The sequence below is a fragment of the Mesocricetus auratus genome, unplaced genomic scaffold (genome assembly GCF_017639785.1).
Source record: "Mesocricetus auratus isolate SY011 unplaced genomic scaffold, BCM_Maur_2.0 Super-Scaffold_100011, whole genome shotgun sequence".
NCBI classification, from domain to species: domain Eukaryota; kingdom Metazoa; phylum Chordata; class Mammalia; order Rodentia; family Cricetidae; genus Mesocricetus; species Mesocricetus auratus.
This window is the reverse complement of record NW_024429195.1, coordinates 35,317,796-35,341,946: the sequence shown is the minus strand read 5'-3', so window position 1 is coordinate 35,341,946 and position 24,151 is coordinate 35,317,796. Positions and strand designations below refer to the sequence as shown.

General features: G+C 45.8%; 1 protein-coding gene across 5 annotated transcripts in view; it reads right to left on the bottom strand.

The window, feature by feature from the left end:
- Fndc3b (fibronectin type III domain containing 3B) overlaps nt 1-24,151 on the bottom strand; it is a 284,468-nt gene that overhangs the window by 51,360 nt on the left and 208,957 nt on the right. For all 5 annotated transcript variants that reach the window (XM_021226947.2, XM_005069755.4, XM_013113104.3 and 2 more), the window contains 4 exons: nt 18,481-18,619; nt 15,760-15,813; nt 1,725-1,849; nt 453-627 (listed from right to left, as the gene is read on the bottom strand). In XM_021226947.2, coding sequence (XP_021082606.1) covers nt 453-627; nt 1,725-1,849; nt 15,760-15,813; nt 18,481-18,619 — 493 coding nt within the window. The remainder of the gene's footprint in view (nt 1-452; nt 628-1,724; nt 1,850-15,759; nt 15,814-18,480; nt 18,620-24,151) is intronic.

Below are 24,151 nucleotides of genomic sequence, written 5' to 3'. Positions count from 1 at the left end.
CAAGGCCAGGGTACAGCGGTATAAGGGACAAGGACAGTGACAAAACCCAAACACACAGGGCCAGTTGGGGGTGGGCATTAGGAGGGCTGTGGTCCCTCTGCAAGAGGGTGTCTAGGTGGCATGGGCTCTGTGGCAGTGGTCATAGAACACTGGGGTAATGTGAGGCACAGTTGAGGGGGCACTGTAGTCCTCTAAGGCAAGGGGAAGGCTGTGCCTTGTAGGCTTCCTTAGCTGTGAACATTTGTTAGGTTTCTGGGTGATTTTGAGGGATGGTTTAAAAAGGTTTGCTGGTTGATTACATCTGGGCCACTGGATGGCTCTGGCTAAAAGGTCCCGCAGCCATTTGCTGAGCTGGGGAAGGATAGCTTGCCGTGCACAGCAATGATGGCAGTGGTGGAAACCAAGAGTGTCCTTGAATTTGGGTAGTAAGGTGTAGAGTCTGCAAGACCCACGTTTCCATCTTCCTGAATGTCCAGGGTGTAGGTAATGACTTCCTCAGGCGAGCAGCCTTCGGGCCTGGTCCACTGCAGTGTGATCCAGGTGACACCAGCTCGGACGAGTCTGGGTGCTGAAGGCATCTGTGGGATGTTCCCCAGTGTGTAGCACACGACCTCCTGGCTGTAACCGCTGCAGAGAGATGAACACAGGCGACATCTGAGAGTCGTGTCGGGAGCCCTGGCATTTTCAAGGAGGGAGGGTATGCCTCTACCCTGCCCCACTGGCGTGTGGTGGGAAAGGATCCTGTACACAGGACATTTGCACCGTAGCTTTTCTATTGTCCTACTGTGCCCCTATAGCCGGCATTTGACAAGCACTTCAGCTGTAAGAAAACAGGCTTACGGTTTTATTGCCCTCAAAAGCAGAGCATTTCTTTCAAGGTAAGAGTAGTGGCTACCAAGAGACTTCAGATGAATTTGTGTACAAACAAGTCACGTTGCTGAAGGAAGATGAGTTTTACAGTTTTCCAAGCCTGTGGTGCTTTAATTCACTTAGAGATTCCTGAACCACAGAAACTTGTATCATTGCAACTTTCCCAATTAGAAAATGCTTAAGCTATACTGCTTTCTAGGCACTGGGGGCCGTTTTAAAACTCTGCTGTTATGGAGGGTTTGCCAGGCTGGGGACGCTAAGTACTTAGTCTCGAAGATTTGCCATAAAATGAGATGATTTTTTTTCTTTCATCAAGAGTTACCCAGAAAGAACAGAGACATGGCCTTAGTTCAAGCCTCTTAGTCACTGGGCTCCTTGGTTAGCCCCCCTTCTCCCCTTCCTCCTGCAGATGAGGCAGCCTGGCTTTCCCCGATTCTATAACTTGATGATAATGGTCACTCAGCAGCGCTTTGTATCAGCAACAGTCACACAAAAGAAAAGGAAAGACCTGGAGGACAGGCGCATTAAAAGTGATACGGACAAGGAATAGGTGTGTGGGGGGGGGGGTAGGGGGCGAGGGGTGGGGGTAGGGAGGTGGAGGGTTGATGCCCAAGAGGAAGGCTTCCTTTACAAAGCTCCGATGCCATCTTCCTCTTGGTCCCCAGGAGGGACATCTAGTGGGGCTGAGTAAAAGCCAGAGTGGCCTGTCACCTCGGAAGCCTTCGCCCTTCTCAGAACTTCCTCTCAGAGTCACTCAGTGTGGAGGCGGCATCCTTAAACCTCCAGGCAATGTGAGAGACAGCCAGAATCATGCCTTGAAGGCTTAAGGGTTAGAAGAAGATGAGACGCCATACCTGGTGCCGATGTCATTCCGAGCAGCAAGCCTGAAGGTGTAGCCCATGGCGGGACAGAGTTTTGTCATCTTACAATGCTTCTGGTTCCCAAAGAAACACTGTCTGAAGCCACTGTTCCTCTTTCCCTGGAAGGACACAGAGATGAGGCTGGTGTTATTATCTAGCAGAAAGGCACCCAGCACATTGCACTCTTAGTTTTCCTGTTTATTATTATCATTAGACTTGTCGATTCATTCATTTAAAAACTTTAAAAATTATTGTACAAATGAATAGGGGTTTGCTGTGACACTTCCAAATAAATGCAATTAAAAAAAGCCATTACTATAAGAAAATGAAATATTCTAAATAGTTGCTGAAAATTATAGTTTGAACTAAAACCACAAGAAGGCATCTATGGAGGGACCCTCATTGAACCTAAAGCATCCCATGGGGAAGCCTCGCCCGAAACACAAAAGTCACAGAAATTTGCCACCGAGGCCCAGAGCCCTTTGGACTTGCATTTCTAACAGGGTTTTAGTTGACAGCACCAGAAGGCCCTTTCTGACACAGGACAATGCGGCAGTGAAGGATGAGCATGTGACTTTCTGACAGAGCCCAGGATCACCACTTTGCAAGTGGTCTGGCCTTTCTCAGGAGTCCTCACACACCCCAAGGACCTGTTCCCGCAGCTGAACATCAGGCGAGTGTTTCTTGTCTCGTCTGTCATGGTGGCTCAAACCCCTTGATACACATTACAATGAGTGAGCTGTTCGTTTACGGATCTCTAAATACTGGCCACAAGCCTTTGAATCATCCTGCCCACATTTGTTTTCTTGCCCAAAGAGCTCAACCACTGCATATGGACTTGAACTTCAATGTCTAAGAAGTCTTAGACATTGGTTGAAAGCCTATGTACACCCCAGCCCCTCCATGCCCACACTGCATTTATTCAAAGTTTCTTATGAATATGCTTCAAGTTGTTGGAATACATTGCTAACTGGTTAGAGGTTGGTAGTTTGCCATGGCCTGGCGGCTTCCTCTAAGCTCGAAAACATGGGAACTCCCTCCCTCCTCAGCAAGGCTTCCTGCTCTCTACCTGCCCTTATCTGGAGAATGTCCCTGGGTCTGGAGGACTGACCTTATCTAAAGCTGTCTCTAGGCCAGATGACTGATTCATCTTTAGCTTGACCCTTGGCACAGATCCCTGCTAAGAAGACTTAGACTAGGAGCTCTGCTATAGGACCCTACTGCCACATCCGAAGCCTTGTGACAAGAGTGTTCTACTTAATGCGAATGAGGGTTTGACCCCAGGCTCCCCAATACCACACAGTCCTTACACTCTGGAATAACATTGAACTGATTCACAGGAATCTGATCCTGGAGGCTGTCTCTTTTCGTGCTCATCAGCCATGTACAAAGCTCTCTGTTGCCCCATCTGCCTCTTTCCCCTCTCAGACTGATGGCTGACAGGCAGAGGGAGAAGGAGGACCGCCACACAAGTTCTTTTATGTAAAAAGAAAAACATGTAGGGTATCATCTGTCTTCTGTCCTAGGAACTGAACCCAGGTTCTCATACACGATAGGCAAACATTTGTCACACTCACTTCTAATGCCCTCACTCCATTTTATCCTAAACAGGGTTTCCATAGCTCCTCAAGCTGGCCTTGGACTTGTGACCCTTCCTCACTACTAGGCTGCCCTCCCACAGGGGCTCATAGTGTCACATTTAAGGAGAAGGATCACTATTTCCACTTACAATGCATACTATTTTATTACTCAATCATGAAAACAGAGAAGCAAACACACTAGCCTGGCATGGTGGTGTACACATGCTATCCCAGCTTCACGAGGCACAGGCAAGATGATCACCATAAATTTGGGACCAGCCTGGTTTACATATTGAGTCTGAGGTCAGCTGGGGCTATGCCGTAAGACCATTTAAAACAAAACAAACAAGCTCATGTATTAACTAACTAACAAATCCACAGCAGAGCTAACATTCTCATCAAGTCCACAGACTCCAGGAATATGCCTGGAACTCTCAAATTACTTCCTAAAGCACGCACCTGGCAATTTTCTTCTAAGCCAATTTAAGCATCTCCGTTTGGTAAGCAGGCTCTGAGCACAGACTGTGAGGACATATTCTAGGTGACATGTAATTAAAAACAAACGCACTAGAGTAGACAGACTAAACACAACAGTGTAAACCACACGGCTTATACCCCAACTATCCATCTCTTCCTCAAGCCAGAGGGCGCCGGCTCTGACAGAAGCCCTGATGGTCCTAAGATTCAAAGTTCATTTTGTCAAGGGTTCAAAATACATCCAGGTTCAACTATGGACAGGCAGAAGATAAAAAGCAGAGGACTTTTCATTATGGATAGAGCGAAATCATTGTGCCGGCACACACCGTCACCTTGAGTGCTCAAGTTGGTGTAGTAGATTTATTCACAGGAAGACTGTATGTGTCTATTTGCCTAATTCTGGCCAGTGCCTGATTACTCCACATGAGTAATGCGTGTTCATTTTAGTAGTGGCTAGACCTACCTTTCTTCTACCTCTGCTTCTGAACTCAGAAAGCCACACCCTGCCAAGGAAGCTGTTATCCATCCCAAACCTTGGCTCCCCTTTAGTGTCTCACTTCTCCTTTCCATTACCCATCTCTGGTACTCAGAACTTCAGCCAGTAAATGAAAGCCAATTTGCTTTAATATGTAAAAGCCATACTGTCTATGACTTAAATAAGCAGGAATGCAGAGTTGTCAACAGCAGATGCTAGCATTCTCGTTTCAAAGGGGTGTGGCTACAGTGCTCACTGGAGATCTGGGGATGGAAGCATCCTGCATCCTTCAAAACTCTAGAGAGCAGAGCCTGACATCTTTAGACATAGTATCCAAACTTTTTGTCTTATTTATTTTCCTTTTACACTATATGTGTTTGTGTGTGGGGGGGGGGGAGTGGACTTGTGTATGTGAGTGCAGTTCTTGTTAGGGCCAGAAGAGGGCATCAGACCTCCTGGGAACTGGAGTTAAAGGCAGATGGAAGCATCCCGTGTGGGGGCTGTCTCTCTCTAGCTGCCAAGCTCTCTTTTAATAACAACCCCTGAGATGTGCTATGATGCAGCTAGAACTCAGGAATATGTAGAAAGATTCAGAGTAGGTTGGAGCTTGGAACTGAATTTAAGAAACAGTATTTGTTGAGTTTGATCAGGTAATTAAGCTTCCAGGGTTAAAGAATCAAAGCCTGTCAGAAGTCCCCAAGTATAAAGCAAATCCAAGAGCAGGCAGGCTATCAAACTATTTCAGACACTAGCGAAGATTTTGAATAAAAGAAAACATTCATGCACGACAGGCTTCATACAAAAGAGGTATTGGAAAGAAAAGAAAAACTGACATTCATAAAAGCTATTGCTCCAAACGGGGTCACCAGGTAAGAGGTTAGGAAGTGGAGATACAGCAATACATTGGCCTAGAGACCAAAAGAGACCAAACGCAGTGACACACACACATCCAGCTGGTCTGTCCCCCAACCTGGCCTCCACACTGTGCATAAGAAGTGAGGTAAGAATGTTGGAAAGTGCAGTAGTAAAAAGAGAAACCAGCAAATGTATTCCATTTGTAAAAGACCTCCCCCTCCACAGAATACACGAGGTTTGGGGAACATTTATAAGCCAAGGAGGACCCTGGGTTCATCTATAGATACACCACTACTGTTTTCTGTTGGCAGTCACAGACAGGACAAAAAGACCAGCTGACACTTAAGACAAACGACTCAAAGATTCCTATGACTTGACAGGAAGGATACTATGAATTCAATCAGTAGAAGCTGTTCCAGTCAGTGAAGGTTCACATAGTGCAGATCACGGCTTTCACATTTAATAGTATTCTGAGAGAGAAGCTATGGCATGCTCTCTCTTCTCACAAAATCTAACTAAAGTACATAGGTTTGTTGGGCGTTTCACCTGGAACACATAGTTTCTGTGTGTTTGTGTGCATATATGTACATCTGCATATATGTGAATGTGAATACAGACTTGGAGGTCAATCTTGGGTGTTGATCCTTAGGTACTGTCCACCCCCTAAAGACAGTTTCTCACTGGGTATAGACCTCACTGACTTGGCTAAACTCTCTGCCTCCTTACTCCTGGAGTTATGTACATCATGTTTTTAACTTGGTTTGGGTAGTTGAACTCAGGTCCTTATACTTGGATAGCAGCAATTAACCTCCTTGGCCCAGGCAAATTTTCCCCCTGTAGCTGAAGTCAACCATTGCAAAGTTCTCTGCTATGATGGCATATAGAAGTGGGTAATATCTTAGTTATTTTATTCCTGCCCTCATCAATAATCTGGTAAACCACAGTCAGCAGGACAGCTGTGACCAGGCCTAGTTCTGATCGGTCACCACTGCTGGGCTCCATGGTTTGGTGCACAGGACAGAGTCAGGGGCCCAGCAGGACCAGGACTGTAGCTTGGTGCACCAGGTACACTGAACACACACATTCTGGAGCAGTAGACTTGAAGACAGGTTCTGTACTGTCCTTGCTAGAAAATGAATGACAAGCTTATCCCAACTGGAGAAATGAGTAAGAGTAGCCAAGCTCACACCCTTGGCCATTTTGAGGCAGACCTGGCTACGAGGCTACTGACCTACTTTGACATGAACTGAAATAACCCTTGCCATGTTCTGACCTGACTTCTCTGCCAGAGCCTGGGAGTCCAAAAGAAAGGCCGCCTTTCAGGGTTCACGGACTTGCTTCCGTTCCTAAGCTGCGGTATGCACCTATGCGTGTTTCCACAGCTCTCCCCGAGTTCATCCGAGGGCAGTGCTAATCTTTACCAGAATGTGAGAGTGCAAACTGGGTGCAGACCAACCTGGAGGTGTTTCACGTCCAAACCTGGGAGCCTTCCTTTTCCAAGTTCCAAGATTCCTGCCTGCCCCTTCTAGTCCAGTGGTGTCAGTTTATCACCCTGGGAACTATTTTCTGACCAGGGCCCAAGGTGCTGCCCTCGCCTCACAAACTCCTGATCAAAACTGCTCTCGAGGAAAAGGACTTGCACTTGCCAGACAGCTGGCTTGTGTCCGTGGCATCTTCAGACCTTCCCATTCCTTACGTCCCATCCCTTCTCCCTTTTCCTCTTCATGGGAGAAAAACAACCTCAGCTCACCCCCTCAGCGCTGCACGTATCCGTGGAAGCCATGGTTCACGTGGTCTAGGCTGCACACCTCATCTGAACTGGGAAAGCAATTGCTTCTCTTTATTTCTACCTCCACATTCGAAAGGAGCCCACCCTCTTGAGGGAGGATAGCCACAGCCTTCTAACAGAACTGAAGACACGTGGTCAGCGTCTGCCTCCCCTCACGCCTCTCTCTTGGTTGCAAGTCCTGGTGGTGGTGTGCATGCTCCACTGCATTCTCTGGGGCTCCTGCTCTCACTGGAATGGCAATTAACTGGCAACTTTTTCTGGCCTGGAACAGTGTTCGAGCATGGACAGGCATGGGGATAGAAGGGAGTTCGAGGAGGTGCCTAGGTACATAGTAGAGCAGGACCTACTTCTGCAAACACTTTCAGGGTGGGTAGGTCACTCTAGGGACAAAGATTGTTCCCCCAAGGAGTACAGATGCCTTATTCCACACTTTATCTTAAAATGAAATTTGGGGATAATTTATACATGGAGGAGATTTTGGAGATTTTAAGAATTAAATTACATTTTTTCTCTTACCCCTTTACTGCCTACTTAAATATTTCTATTTTTCTAATCTATAGCTAAAAGCTGATTGAATAAGTTTATATCTTTAGAAAGGCCACTTATTCCCTTATCCCCTAAAAGGTGAACACTTTGCTGAACTGTGACGAGTCACCCGCTCTCAGGAATGGCAGACACTCACTGGTGGGGTGTGACACCTCCAGCATAAAGGCTCAGTGCCTTTCTTCCTGGGGCGAGAACCACTGAGGCACACTCCTGCTGAAATGTGCCGAGGACCTCATCCTGCCCTCTTACCAAATCCTCATTTTCCCACGCTCTCTCCCTCCATTCCTTCTCTCTCCTCCCTCTTCCTCTCCCTCTTGCCTGAACCTTGCATGGGGTGCCCTCCCTGCCTCGTGGGTTCTCTGACTACATTTCTTATATCCCTTTCTCCTGTTCTTCCTTCTCTCCTGGACATACAACAGAAAAGCGGGAGTAGAAAAAAAATGTGTTCAAAATCTAACAGCTGAGGGCCTAAACATCTGGTGGTGTCTATCACGACTCGAAGTTTTCACTCCCTATCTCCAGGCCTTACGTGCACACGGGCTATGTCTCTTAGAACCAAGGGAAAGGAGTGAGTGACACACATGGTTTCCGGGATGGTGACAAATGGAGTATCTGCTTTTTTGTAGGGGCATTCACTCTGCAGTTATGACCACCCTGACACTGCCATGCTGTGAGGAATTCCAGAACCAGCAATGGCCTCTACACCAGAGAACTCGGAGGACTTCCACTCAGTCAGTGAGCTCTCGCAGCTGAAGCCAGGGTTTCACAGAACTGACTATCTAGTCCCTGAGCCCTGTCCAATCCCTACTCTAGGGTCCATGAACACCAGACAGGGACTGTAGGGCTGGCATGTCACCAGTTGGCAGAGTGCTCACCTATCACGCACAAAGACCTGGGTCTGATGTATAAAGGCGTGATCACACACCCGTGTCCCGGCACACAGACGCAAAGGCAGGGGGATCAGGAGTTTAAAGACAAATTTGAGATCAGCTTGGGACACAGGCGTCTCTGTCTCAAAAATAATCAACAAACTGAAAATTGTGATTACTGCAAGCCATTATTGTGGTCATCTGTCCTACAATCTCATACTCATTCAATTGATGCCCTGTCTTTTATCAGTAACCCCTGCACCACACAGAACAAATGCTGGCTGAAGACCACACGCCTCACCTAACAGGTGTTCTGCTTTTGTATGTCCTTGCACACATGCAAAGCCGTCCAATAAAGTAGAAGACCCTTAAAAAATGGCTCCCCAAAGTTACTACGCTAAAAACATAATCAAACTTCTGGACAACAATGATTAACCCAAACTGCCTCCACAGCAATATAATTACTTCATCCACAGAGTTACAATTTAGACCAAACCAAAATCTTCCTTTCTTTATAGTCCTGAGGATGGAACTCAGAGGCTCAGGCAGGACAGACAAGCACTGCACAACTTGGTTAAGACTTTCTAGCATGCCACTCCAAGATTTGAGCACAAATCAGCTTTTCCCAGGCCCTCCACCCCTAAATGGGTTTCCAGCTCTCTGAGAATATACAATGGGAAGAGTTCCAGGAGAAAAGCCAATGTACAGGAGTGTCACCCTGGTTGAAAACTGGTAGGGAGGTACATACAAAGTACTTGATTCTGTTTATAGGACTTGACTAATTTTTAAAGTTAAAAATGTGTTTAAAAACAGCATGTTACTGTTTGTGTTAATTTGTCAAAGAATGTAACAGAAAGATTGAAAGCAGTAAAAAAATACTTTTTCAAGTACTTTTCCTCTACTGAATACCCTCCGAGCAGCTGTCTTCAGTACGTGGGAAGATGGACTTTCTACAAGGGCTGGCTTCTGCTTCAGGAACTTAACACTTCTGGGCTAATTCTACACACATAATTCACAAGCATCCCAATTAATTCAGGCTCGTGTTTGCCTGCCAGAGTAATTCTGTACACTGTGGGGGCTGTGGTGCCCTGGCTAACATTCCCAATTAGCTTGGCACCACCAATGCTGGAAGAGAGTATGTCCAACAAAATTGGCACCAACAGATGAGGTTGGCTGGTATTTTCAATTGCCTTGAAATTAATAGGTTAGAAATGTCCACTTGTTTATTTTCCACAGCATCTTCATTCTTGGCACACAAGAATCAGGGGTGGATGGCTGAGTTGGCAAAAATGCTTGCCATGCAAACATGAGGACCAGAGCTGTATCTGTACAGGGAAAAAGGGTGTGGTGGCACATGCTCATAATCCCAGAGCTGGACACGACGACACACAGATTCCCAGGGCTGCCAGTCCTCTCTCAAAAACACAAACAAAACTATGTAGACAGTGCCTGAGTGTGACACCTGCCTCCACGCACAACCACACGACCACACACAACCAAGAATGGCTAAGACGAGGATGCTAGAGCCCCTGGTGAACAGCTCTCTCTGGTCACATGCCTGCATCCTCTTGTACCGTCTCTTTCCACTGTCCTTCTGACTGTACTTCCCAGGGTGACTAACTGCCCACTAAGTATGTTACATGAAGCTGATTGTGGCATATCGCCTACTTTGACCATGGCTATATATGGGGTGCCGACATGGACCAAGTAACTGAGCTGAGCACTCTTTGCACGAGTATAGTTTAATGTGGTGGCGACGCAATTGAAAATCAAAGAAGTAAGGCAGCACTGGCCAAATGAACTACTGCCAAGTTCTATGCTATGCTTTAGTCTGCTTATGCATCTATATTTAGATGTTGTTCTAGTACTGGCAGACCCTAGCCAACATCAAAGATAAATATTGGTTTGAAATGTGCTCAGCAAGCTACATATAATGGGGAGGGGACTCACAAGGGGAACTGGGGGTACTCCACATCTGGGCGGATTTATACATTTCTAGAGCCAGATATCACTCTACCCTTGTACTGGTACAGCAGACCTTTCCAAGACAAGAAGCAGGGGTGGAGTGGTTTGTGGCAGAACACTAGATGTTCACTTCACAGGAGAGGCTGCTCTTGGTAAGGTCTAGCTTACTGCACTGGAGCGAAAGAACAACTGTGCAGGATACATGTCCAGTGAGCCCTTGACCCCACTCCAATCCCCATAGGAACAGTCACTGGAAAAGTCCCAAGACCATAAGGGCATAGACAAGTAGGACTTCAATCATCTCAACCCACAGAACTGTTTTTCTTGTTCTTTGACATATTCCCTATGTGTCCCAAGCAGAAGCTAAGCCAACAGCATTTGAACATCAATCTATCTATGTATGGCCTGACAGCAGCAATCCTGTTTAAACTCCTAGGAGAAGACTCACTATTCCCATATAGTCATTCTCATGGATGGCAGAAGATGGTCTATTCCCATATAGTCATTCTCACGGCTAGCTTTCCTACTTAGATCCCAACATAGCAAGGGATTTACAAACAGAGGGATCAGCACACCAAATATGCTGTTGCTAAGTCACCTTATCCAGTCCTAATGTAGCCGACACTATCTTTCCACCACAGATACTGAGACTCAGGGATACGACTGATTGCTGAGGTACCATGACCTACAATCAGACGACACACCCCTCCCAATCCAGGTCAGTACTTCCTACTAGTGAACACATCCACAGGAGACTCAGGAGGTCTGCAATCGCTCTGGGTGACTAACTGAGTGACAGTACCCTCAAGTATGCACCCATGCCCAGTACTGAAGTTTCCAATAATGCTTCCTTTACTGAACTTTTTCTTTTTTATATAGAAAAAGTTCTTATTTAACCACAAAATATACAACCTTTTAAAACGTATTTTTGTTTTGAGATAAGGGCTAGTTCTCTATCCATTTAGAAAGGGGTAGACTGAGAACCATGTACAAGGTATGAATTCAAAGGCTCTCACTGCTTTGTTCCCTACCCTAGAGATCTCTATAATCTCTTAGTCTACAGTCAACCATTCCATGCCGGTTTAAATGTATGGGGTAATCATGTTAGCTTTTAGATAAATACAAGAAGCTAGCCCTGAGAATTTCTGTGAGTAAGTCAATCCACCATGGAGCAATTCTTCTAGAGAACTCCCTCCTATCTTCACTACAGGATGCTGGGAGCTGTCAAGCAGGAAGCAACACAACTGAGCCCAAGGAGGATGGGCACCGACCTCCACAAATTACAGACATTGGCTGGGTAGAGCACAGGAACAGGGAGCCTAGCTCTAATTCCCTCTCCCACTGCCTCCCTTGGGAAGGATGCTTTGTGCTGAGAAACTACTGCCTAAAACAAGGCTTTGCCTGCCATTCAGCAGAAAGGCTAAGGGGCCTGGGGAGATGACTCTGTAGGTAAAGTACCTACCACAGGAGCATGATCTGAGTTCAGATCCCTAGAGACCATATGAAGATCAGGAGCGGCCTGGGGAGAAGTCAGAGGGAATGAAAAGGCAGATCTCAAGGTCACTGCCAATCATTCAATAGAGACCTGCCCTGAAAATGACCTCCACCTTCACCTCCTGACTGGGTGTCTCTGCAGGGAGTCTCTGGCTGAAGACCTTTCTGCAAACAGGTAGGGTGAGTTCTCAAAGCCCAAGGGTCACATGAGCGGCAGGACCCTTGTTTGGACAGGAAAAACCACACCAATTGAAGTAATGCAAACCAACCCGTGTCAGGTAAAAAACTGATCTCACAACTGAGAAGACAAGGATTCCAGAATGTTTCATTCTTAGATCTCTTTCCTATCATATGATTGGTTATTCCACATGGGTTTAAAAATTAAGGAGTTACCAACTTAGTTACTAAGGGCAGAAAAACAACTCAGTCTTTTATTGAAGCCCCATGAGTAACTTTCAAGTGAACTCTATGCAATGAGAAAGTAATGGCCACAGGCTTGAATAAGAGCTGTCTGGCTACTGCTCTGTCCACTTCTGGCCCTCACTGAGCCTTCCCCTCCCCCAGCATTGCAGACCCAACAGAGCCAAAGGCCTGCCTTTATTTAAGGAAGGCTTCATCGGAGTGGCTTCAGTCCCTGCACCCAAATGTACCAATACTTTCAACTTGTTTCACTCTTCGCCTTCTTGGAGTGGAGATTACAAATGGAGTTTCTAAGAGCAGGAAACACAGCTCTGTGCTGTGAACAAAACCTGGGCTCCAGAGGACACCTAGATACATGGTGTACATGTGGACAGGAACACTTACCTCAAAGTTATGACCCGGGGGGAGGACGTGGGCTGGGTGAACTTCCTCAGTACAACTTTCTTTGATACTAAACCATCTTTAAAAAAGGTGCTAACTACCTGTTTATTGTCTCTGAGTGTGTGCGTGCATACAAGGATGCATGTGTTTACACGTGTTCATTGTCTTGGTGTGTGTCTGAGTGTGTGCATGCACACAAGGCATGTGGAGGTCAGAAAAGACCTTGAAGCTGTCAGTTATCTCCTTCCCCCATGTGGGGTCCAGGCCTTGAATTCAGACTGTCAGGCCTGGCAGAGGGCATTTTTACTTCCTATGACCTTGTTCTATTCTTTACAATTTTTATCCATCTTATTCTTGTCAGTGATCTGTCACTTGTACCCATGTTCATTTCTGCAGCCCATGGGCAGCCAAGAGTTTCTGGATGCGTGGCTGAGGCAGACAGCTGTGGAGAGACAACGGGAGGTATGCTTCCTGGAAGGCAGGGTAGGCAGGAGCGTAGCACACAGCCCCTTCCCAGTCCCTTGCCCCACCACCCTTACTAGCACAGAGTCTACAAACAGGTCCTGTACCAGGTACACTGGCTCTAGAAACTACCAGAAGGTTTCAGAGGGCAGCCAGGGCTTCATGGGTCCTCACTTCCTGCAGACCAGGTGCTGCTTTCCGTCCCTGAACACCTGTCTTCCTTCTTTGTAGCCAGGGCCTGGGCAACATGGGAACACAGACTCAAGCGAGCCACTCTGAGGAGGGCCGCTGATCATTTGGTCCCACTGAGAAACAAAACTACTAGATTATTATGCTAGAAATTGTACTTCTGAAATGATAAAACTGGGCATGAACGAGCTAGTTACTATTACATGTAGTCTCACTGCCATGAGCTCTATGGAACCATTTTTTAACCTTTCATATAGACTGGAGGAGAGACTTGGGGTATGAAAGAAAGAAGTAACTGGCTGGAAAAATGAGGAGCACTTGGCCGGGTTTGCTTTATTTACATATCATTTGCATATGTTCAACCAGTACACAGGAGAAGCACCTCAAGCTTGTTCGGCTACCACTGAGGAGGGGAAGAGGGCACTACCTTCCTTAGCATTCTTCCCTCAGAGGACAGTATGCCACCTGGAGGCAGTAAGGGGCATGTGCCAAGAATGCTTAAGTACTAATGAATACATGGACTAATACTGAAAGCAATCCCCAAACACTCTCTGAAAAGATGAACACAAATCACCTACTTGTGGCAGTGTGGATGCCTCCAAGCTGACAACTGTCCTTGCTGCCACTTTGAAGACGGGATATATGGAAAGGCCTAGAAGCTAAGCTGCACAATATAAGCTGGGACAGGGTCTCTATGTCCGAGTCTGTGTTCTTGTGATCCCCTGCTGCCAGGGGTTCCAACAGCCTTCCAGAGCGAATGGTAAGCTACAGAGCCCAAGAACCCTTTGTTGGCCTTAGGTAAGGGGTGGCCTGGTTCTCCTGCAAAAGTCAGCAGAGCCAACACCAGCAGGAGTTGGAAGGTGAGCGAGGAGAGATAGGAAGCATAAAGAAGGCAGAGGAGTAAGTAAGGATGGGGGAGAGAGACAGGAGGAGACTATGCAGGGAAGGTGTCAGGCTGATCACCGAGCCCTTTGTGATGACTAGTCCACGGTGACATCACACCAACACACTCCTATTTGAATCCTACAGGAAGGAGTGAGCTGCCCTTCCACTGCTGATTCCTTCAGTGGCTGACCTAGGAGACTTTCCACTCAAGCACTCAATTTCTCTGACTTTCCTGACCTTAGATTGTCACCATTCTAAGAAAACAAACAGCAAAAGGCACAGGACAAAAAGCCACACATGGGGACTAAGGAGGGGCTTTAGCTGGTGAAGTACTGACATCATTATGAAGACCTGAGTCTGATCACCACAACCCACAAAAACATCCTAGGCACAGTGGTATATGCCTGTAACCCCAGTGCTTGGGAGGCAGAGACAGCCAGGTCCCTAGGCTTAAGGAACAACCAGTTCATCTCAATTGTTGAACCCAAGACTGTGAGATACTCTGTCTCTAGAAGCAGGGTGGATGGCCCTGAGGAACAGTCCCCAAGTCTCTACTGGTACACATACAGAGCTATATGTACAGCCAAGGGCTACAGCAGTCTCCACTGTCCAGTTAAAGCACTTTGCAATGTGTACCTAATAAGGTGTTTATAAGACTCTAAAGCTACCATGGCAGCTGTCATTAGTTACTCAAAGCTGTTAAGATGCAACCCAAATGCAAATACACTCTACAGAAAGCAATGAAGGTCGCTTCAAATATCACCATTAACTATTGTATTCAGGTAAAATGTTCCATTTTCAACAGTTGTCCATACCTGACAAGTCATGTCCTTTGTTGGAGAACACATTCTGAATTTTTAATCTCTCCAAATTTAAGTCACAAAGATTATTTAACTTAAACTACTCACCATTTTTTTTCATTTTCTATTTTTAAGTCCTTAGCCCCTTTTTCAAACCACGAAAAGGGAGTATGAAACAATGAAGAATGAATACAGCAGAGGTTTACAGGAACAAAAGGCACAGGGGCCCTTTGGAAGCAAGAAGCTGCTGTGTGGAATCTCCTGCCCAAGCTTCTGTGTGTCACGTGTGAGAGAGAGTGAGGATGGAGAGGCCGTGGGCACTGGCGTGCAGCAGAGTAGCTTTGAGGACAGGCTCACTCCATCATGGGCACTGTTCCTGTCACATGATAGTCTAATCCACAGGGACTCATACAGGGCATGTACGAGACTCCATGTGGGGTTCTACTCCCAGACAGACAGAAGGAGGGAGGACCCATGTCATACTCCAAAAAAGAAAACTACAGCATGCTTCCCAAAACGCAGGCTTTGCCTTATCAAAACTACCCATGCAGTGGAGATGAAAATGCAACCAACGGCTAATACATATTAATATCTGGGGAGGCAGTGGGAATCTGGAATGGATAAAACCTGTCTGTTTTCAGTAGCATTGCTTGCATGCTGCAGGCAATTTTATTTTAATGCACAATCCACTGTCCTGCTTCAACCTAAACTGCTTTTCCACAGTCCACAACTACTGAGCTAAATGTCTCTATTGATGTGCATTTCCTCTGTTCGACATGCCTCAGGAAAGACCAGCATCTTCAAAATGGCATTTTGGATGGATGAATGTGAAAGAGGCTTACCTCGTCCCATTCTAAAAGGTAGCTGGTGATTTTTGAACCATTGTCAATTGGAGCCTAAAAAAGAAAACAACGAAATGAGATTGGAGAAACTGTTCAGAGACAAGCTAGCAACGTGGTCAAAGACAGTGGCTGTCACAGCTCTATGCAGTCCCCTCAGAGAAGGAGCCAGCAGCTGCCGCAGGGCCTTGGTAGACAGGATTATCTATTAACCTTCCACAACTCAGCTGTAAGAGCGGCCTCGTTGTTGGCAGGCCTCCCTGGACAGTGAGGCCCACCCGCTTCCTCCCTACCACACTCCTGCCCCGTGTACCCTGCTTCCTCTGAGATGAAACTCTCAAGAGTCATTTTAGGTTCACTGCAGCAAGAGACAAAAGACCTAATGTGTAACACACACTGCTTGGGGCTGGGAGCAGGCACAGTCATGCCTGCCTTTGTGTGACTTCCTCTCACAGCTTTGGATTTTTGTTTTGTTCTACTTTTTCCTTTAAGTACTTAGGATTAGAGAACCAGCTGTGGCATTAAAGCACCCCATCCCCCACCCCACCTCCTCCCACCCTACCCTCCTGTACACACGCATGCACGCACGCATGCACAAAGGCACAGAAAGCTACATCCTCCGGATAGACTACCAGAGGGTATTAGCCCTTAGTGAAAAGAGGCTTCATTTCTTGTGCTCATAAAAGAAAGCTGATACCAATGTCACTGAGCAGACAAGGTTCAACAAGACTTTCTAGGAAAGACAACTTTACAGAGCCTGAGCTATTATATTAGGAGGGGTGACACCCTGGGGTTATTGCAGTACTCAGGGTAGAAAGTTCTAGAATGACAGAGAAACTAAGAGGCAAACAGTAGGAGCCTAGCTTGTCTCAAAAATATGGTATGTTTGGGCTTGGTTCTTCCTCAGAGAGGGGCCCAGCAAACTGCACCACACCCTCACAGAAGGAATCCCAGTCCATTGTCTGCTTGCCAATGGTCTGTGAGCTGTTTAATATCAACATGGAAACTCTATTTCCAAGAATGAAGATCCATGATGGATAACCAGGAGACTATATGTAAATCACCCATGAATATACCCAGCTTTATAAGAAGCACTCAGCAAATGGCAGCTGTTATTTTACCACTGTTGATAATAAAGCATCATCAGGGCTCTGTAAGAGCCACAGGTCTGTCTTTCCCTCCCCTCCTCTCCTCCCTGCTGAGCCTGCTTGCAGGTGAGTTGGGTACTGACATTTAGAGCTTTGGTGGGTCTGGGTTGGGGGCAGGGGAGGGGGCGGGTGAACTTTGAGGTAACTGGCAAAGCTTTCAGGAGAATTGAATTCTGTGACTATCTCGGTTTCTTTGTGGAGTCAAGAACAGGCGGCAGCTGGAAGTCTCTGGTGCACATGCCTTTACCCAGTGTGCTACCAGGGAGCCTACACAGCACGTTTAAATAGATGCCGAGCTGAATCCAGGACCTGCGGCCCTTTGCAGATGACTGAATGGAACAGAGTAGCTTTGGTCCTCAAGTGACCTCTCTGGAAGCTGCTGGTCCACCCGAGACCCAGATGCCACCCAAGCTCACAGCAGATACATATCAGTGATTCCCAACTTTATGTTCGTAAGACCCCGGGGTCCCTCTGGTAATCTTTAGATTTCTTGTATTGTTTCCAAAAGAAATCAATTTTAAATCTTTCCTTCAGAAAATATAGATTCATATTATTTCACATGAGCTTATTTTAAAATGGATGTGTATTTGCCAAGGAATTAACAAACGATGATGAGAAGTTGGGTGCTAAAACTCTGAAAAGGTGGGAAATCACTGACCTGGATTATCCCTGGAAGCCAGGAAGGAAAATAAAAAAGTTCAGTCTAAGCCAGTTGAAACTTTGCCTCTGTCCCAACAACACGGTCAGTGTCAGCCACTGACTATGAGCACATGGCTAAACCAGGATGCAGAGAAGTCTGGTGACATTGCCACTGCCACCCTACTCTCTCCCAGGACCTCTTACCCCCTCTGCATGCTGAAACCATAAGCCTCCACTGTTTCCTTCTCCTTGTCACTTTCTAACTACATTAAGACACCAAGACAGAGACATAATGATTGTAGAGAGTGATAACGGTCTGTTTTCTTAAAAACATGAAACGTGACTAACAGGCTAATGTCATACTTTAAAGAAGGGTACACCCTAAGATCGCTTGCTAGGCAATGGCTATTTTTAGACAGTACACTGTATTTTATGAAAACCACAACATAGTTCAGGCTGTTAAAAATAGGAATCCTGACTGAGCTAATGACTAATTAGTGAAAATTAATGAAGCCTTAATGGAATACAGAACACAAATTATTCTAAGAAGCTTTTAACTAGCAAGTATTTCATCTTCGGAAGAAGCTAAAAGAACTCAACCCCACTTTATCTCTAACCCTTCAAAATGCATGCTGAAGTTTCCAGAAATGAACTCAAGTAGAAAGTATGGAACTGAGGAATTCTCGGTACTTATGTCAACTATGTCACACTGGGAGAGCCACTAAGCTCCTGAGAAGGTGCTCACATCGGACCCTGCTGGAACTTCCTCCTACCTCCTCTACCTGTCAACGCAAATTGGCAACTTCTGATACCTCACAACTGGGTTCACACAAGATTACACAGAAAACCAAGTTCCAGTGCAAATGGAGTACTTGAAGTGGCCACTGACTGCCTTGCCACCAACATGAGCATACGCTTGGCACTTGGGGCTACTCACCTTCCACTGCAAGGTGAGTGAACTTCTGCTCCTGTGTGACAGCTTTGGGGGGAAGGGGCACTCTGGCGCACAGCTGTGGGTGGTGAAGCTAACCGCCTCAGAGCAGGCTCCCTTGACGGAATTGTACATGGCGTATACCCTGCAAAGGAAACAGACAGGCAGACTGAGCAGCAGTGGTTGAGATCCAAGGTCAAGATGAGACTCGCTTCAGCTACGGCCTTTAAGTCCTTACACAGGAGGACACTGTGCTCTGATCACTAACTGTAGGGACAGCCATCTCATTAGGTGAGCTTTCCCTTAAGTTCCCACTCAGCCCCACTGAAGAGAGGTAACTCTGCTGACTGGAGAAGAGCCTTTTACATAAGGAAGGGGACGGAGCTTCACTCCCCAAATGACCTCCACATATACATTCTAAAACCATTAGGCTTGGCTTGGCTGGCTAGAAAAAAGGTGGAAAGTACCCTTGCTAGGAGTTAGTGAGAAGGAATGTGACCAGAGTTCACAGGCTGCAGAGAATGTATGAAAGAAGAATGAGGTGGATGACACCTCAGCACAAATAAGAGACACACACATACACAGAAGGACATGCCCCGTCACAGCACTGTGCAGAGCACTGTGTCCATTTAGATAAAGATGTGGACGCTTTGCCCGAGAAACCTGAGGGCTAGTGCCAAATGAATCTCCCTGCAGTCCAACAAGGACAGCATTCCAGCACAATCCATTCACATGCATATTTAATGCACCAAGATTAATGACTTCCTCTGCACTCTACAGCACCTGGCTCAGCACTCAACATATATTCCCGACTTTAGTGTTTGTAACTCAAAAGTGCTCAGCACAAATGTACACTGTATCCTAAAAGGCAATGCAGGAATCCATCTTGTATTGTGTTATTGGCCTCATGGGAGGGCATCACAGCATTTGAGGCAAAGAAATGATACCACATGTGAGCATGCGCTCTGCCCAACCCAATTGAGAAAAGGCTCCTCTGTGCATACCGTGTGACAATGACCGTGACAATGCAAAACCAAAGGTAGTGATCTGGTAAGATCACACCTGTGTGTCAGGATACACTCAATGAACCATACATTGTTGCAGACATGGTCAGATTTGAGGTTAAATTTTATAGCACAATTCTCCAGCTGAAGTCTTATGGGCTGTACCTAGACCAGGATCTACATGTGTTGCGGGAGGAGACCTGGGGTCTTTAAATATCAGAGCCACCTATACATTTTAGGATTTAGACTAAGATCACCGCAAAGGAGGTAATCAGATGCTGCACATTCCCACCTGCATTCCCACAGCACCTGAGCAGTGAAGCGCACGACACGCCTAAGATTCCTGCAGGAAGGAGGCTCAAGCAGGAGGACTGTGACTTCAAAGGTGCCTTGAGCTACCACTCTGCTACTCAGTTTTGTGACAATGTGACACAAGCTAGAGTCATTTTGAGAAAAGGGAACCTCATGGAGAAAATCCCACTGTCAGACAGACTAACTTGCCAACAAGCCTGTGGGGCATTCACTAGACTGATGACTAATGTGGTGGGTTCCCATTAATTAAAAGTCAAAGAACACAGTGGGAAGAGCCATTCCTGGGTACCTAGGAATGGTACCTAGATGATATAAGAAAACAGGCTGAGCAAGCCAGGAAGGAGATGCAAACTACAGGCAGTCTTTCTCCATGGTCTCTGTTTCAGTTCCTCCTACTTCCAGGTTACTGTCTTGAGTTCCAGCCTTGACTTCCCTCAGGGATGAAGTGTGACCTGAGAGCTGTAAACTTGAGCCAGGTGTGGAGGCTTTAATCCCAGCACTCCAGAGGCAGAAGCAGACCGAGTTTGAATTTCAAGGCCAAATTCCAGGACAACTGGGACTACACAGTGAAACCCTACCCTCACTTTCAAGTTGTTTTTGGTTATGATGTTTTGTCACATTCATAGAAATCTTAACTAAGAATTACAAAAATGAGTTCTAGGCCAGCCTATGTTGCATAGTAAGATACACAAAAATAAATAAGTAAACAAACAAATAAATAAACGAGAAGGACAAGCCATTGTCTATGTGTAGATCTGATTATGTGTTACTGCCTCCTTCCTGTAAATTCAGAGGACAGGGATGTATATCAAGCAATCAGAGAAACTTCAGTCAGCTAAACTGACGAGTATGGAATACTCTACAGGACATAAAAATGACCCTGATAAAGACATGAAGTCCTAAGGAAAAGGGGAGTTAAAGAAATTTGAGACTCATTAACCAAACAGCATATTCAGGCTACATCTGACTTTTCATAACAACAAACTAAAGAAAGAAAACCCTTCATTTTTAGGACAACTGAGGAAAAGTGAGCAGTATCCGAGTTTTGAAGACATTAAGAATTACCATTGTGTTTTAGGTGGCATGTAAAGATGGTAATGTTATTTAAAAGTGAAATATATAATATCTAAATCTGACTTCAAGGTCTTTGATAGAAAGACCTTTGGCAGAGAAAGAACCTGAGAAGAGTAGTGAACGTCTCATTCGGTTATAGGAGCCACATGGAGCTTCTCTGCTCCTCTGTAACAGTGGAGACTGTTAAGAGTTTGGTCCAGCACTCGGGAGGCAGAGGCAGGTGGATCTCTGTGAGCGCCAGGGCAGCCTGGTCTACAGAGTGAGTGCCAGGACAGCCAAGGCTACACAGAGAAATCCTGTCTCAAAGAAACAAAACAAAACAAAGTTTGGTGTGGAACTTGGTGTACTCATCATGCATGAGGACCTGAGCAAAAGCCTCTCCAAAGTCATTTACATGAGAAGTCCAGTGATTTCACAAATACAAGCTGGTCAGTAAGGAAAACTAGGTTAATTTTAAAGCATACTATTAATGTGTTGTAGTCAGTGAAATCTGATACATTATCCAATCACATCAGGATTATTTATTAGTTAAAATTGTTCAGTAAATAAACTAACCAATTGTAACTGTAACAGTAGCTTGCTACATTCTTACCTGTAATGTCTATAGAAAGGTGAAATCTTTGAAAATGACATTTATTAAATAATCCAGGGCCAGCAAGATGGCTAAGTGGTTAAAGGCACCTGTCACCAAACCTGATGACCTGAATTTGATCCCAGAACTCACATGATAGTGAGCACCCACCCCTGTAAATTGTCCTCTGATCTCCATATGCAACCTTCCCCCAAACACACTAACACATAAATAAAATAATCCAAATCCGTCCCCATGGTGATGGGTTTTCCCTAATACCTGTAACAGGAGGCTTAGGATCATTTTCTTTGGTGAAATAAATCAATTGGATTTTCTTTTGCACTTAACCCCCCAATCCAGAACATTTTCTTGCATAATTAATTTCCTGTTGGGGTTCCACATTGGTTTCCAAGTCAATGCCAGCCAATCACTTAGGAAGCAGGTGCTCCAAGATTTCATCACCAGGCTTGCAGCTCCTTCCACATATCCGGGACATCCCAGGAGCCACAGCTTTTCGAGCTGCACCTACTTCATAAAATTACTCTGGACTGGTCAACTAGGTTTTTAGAAATGTTTCAACACATTTTTTTTTTCTGGGAAATGTCAACCATGATGTCACTTCTGGGCAAACTGCTTACACTGGTGACTACAAAAGTGCCGCCAAGTTTGTCATGGACTTGCTGTCCATTCTGTCACTCAAATCCCCGATGGGGCTTCTACTGACAGAAATACTAGTTCCTGTTTTTGAAGTGAAGCTGGGATTTGTTTTTCAAAAGGCTTTAATATAGATTGAAGCACAGCAAAAGAAAGGGACAGTGATAACTGCTGCTGGAGTTCCTTGTCCTGCCAGGCCCCACAGCCCTCAAGCCCCAAATAAGCACACAGACGCTATATTAATTATCAAACTGTTGGCTGATGGCTAGGACCTCTTACTGGATTTCTGTAGGTGTCAATCAAAATTGCAATATTAAGAATTGGAAGGGGCTGCATGGCTCAGTATGCCGGGCACTGCATAAACTGGATGTGGTGGCTCACACCTGTCATTTCAGCATTTGAGAGGTATCGGGTAGAAAAGCAGAAGGCCATCTCATCCCTGGCCACAGAGACCCTTTCTCCAAACAGCAAAACAGACAAACAAAAATAACAGGAAAGGAAAGGGTAGCCTATTTTGTGCTGTTAGAAGAAATACCCCAGTTGTCTTAGATAGCTCCATGGGCTTGTAGCAGGGTGATGTTTCTAGATTCCTAATGAAAGGGGCAGCTCTCCTTTTGTGGCTGCTGGGTAATATAGTTCTTCCACAGCAAATGGCATTTCCACACAGCCCCTGTAGTGACTACTGAATTTGCTACTAATACATATTCCTGGAACTTTGAAAGTTTGCTGTATCATTATAGACTATTACAGAAAACCACAACTGATCAAAATTCAGAGATCAAGAGATCGTGTGATGCCCAGGTTCAAATGATACATCTAACAACGCAATTCCCAAACCTTAGGCCCAGGAATCAGTTCAGAAGGGCAGTGGTGGGAGACTGCAAGAGCCAAGGAAACAGTTTCCCATGAGGCTGTCATCTGGAAATGTCAGGGACACTACACCCCTGAGGACTCAAAATATGGCTTTCTAAACAGGACTTCAAGCGGGGTGACATCAACAGACATGCAATTGTAGAGGCAGGGAAGCTCAAGATACCTCAACCCTAGACAAAGACCTATGAGCAACTAAGGAATGCTGAGAGCCAGAAATAATCTTCCCCAGGGAAAACCTCCCCAGTGGCCATCCCCTACCAAGTGGTCAGCCCTGGGAACACATACACATGCAAGAACATCATATGGACTGAGAAGGTTGTAGATATATATTTAGGATATTTATATATCTCAACAATTAAAGACAAAGAGGCCATGAATTTGAGAGTTACGTGAGGTCTACGGAAGGGACTAGAAGGTGGGAAGGGAAGGCGTAAATGATGCCATTACAATTTCAAAAGAATTACTGTTACACAGAGTTCCAGTTATCAAATGTTCTCCAGGTTTCCTCCACCAGGGAAAGGGCAGATTTGTCATGACATTCAAGTTTCTTGAGAACACTGCAAGGCGTGAAAGGAACAGGAAACTAACAAAATAACCCTTTGGTAAAGCATCAACAATAACCCATGAAAGGCGCGAGCGAAGGGGAACCCTGCGCTAACCATGAAACGGACTGCACTCCCATGAAATGCACTGTGTTAACTTTTCCGGTTTGTTCAACTGATCACATGAAGAATGGTTCGGCAGTTTTGGTTTTCACCCCAGGTTTACAAATATGCTTTTGGATGATGTCTGAAAGTATGTGGGTGGAAGCTAAGGATTCGGAGCCGTAAGGCTCTGGTATAAACAGTGGTAGCTGTTGCAGTAGAGTTCACGTATGCCACACAATGTGAGACAGCTGGTCACTGCAATGACATAGAATAACCAGGCGTAGAGCACGTGTCCCTAATGAGTACACTGCAACCTCAACTCATGTTTCCCCCCTTTACCCATTTGAAACAGGGTCTCATTTGCCAGGCTGGCCTCCAATTCCCTATGCAACCCAGGATCTCTCTCTGTACGTGTGCGCACGTGCGTGTGTGCATGTGTCAGAGGACAGACAGCTCATGGGAGTCAGTCCTTCCTTCCCATGTGTGGAATTGAATTCAGACTGTCAGGTTTGGTTCCAGGTACTTTACCTATCACATTCACA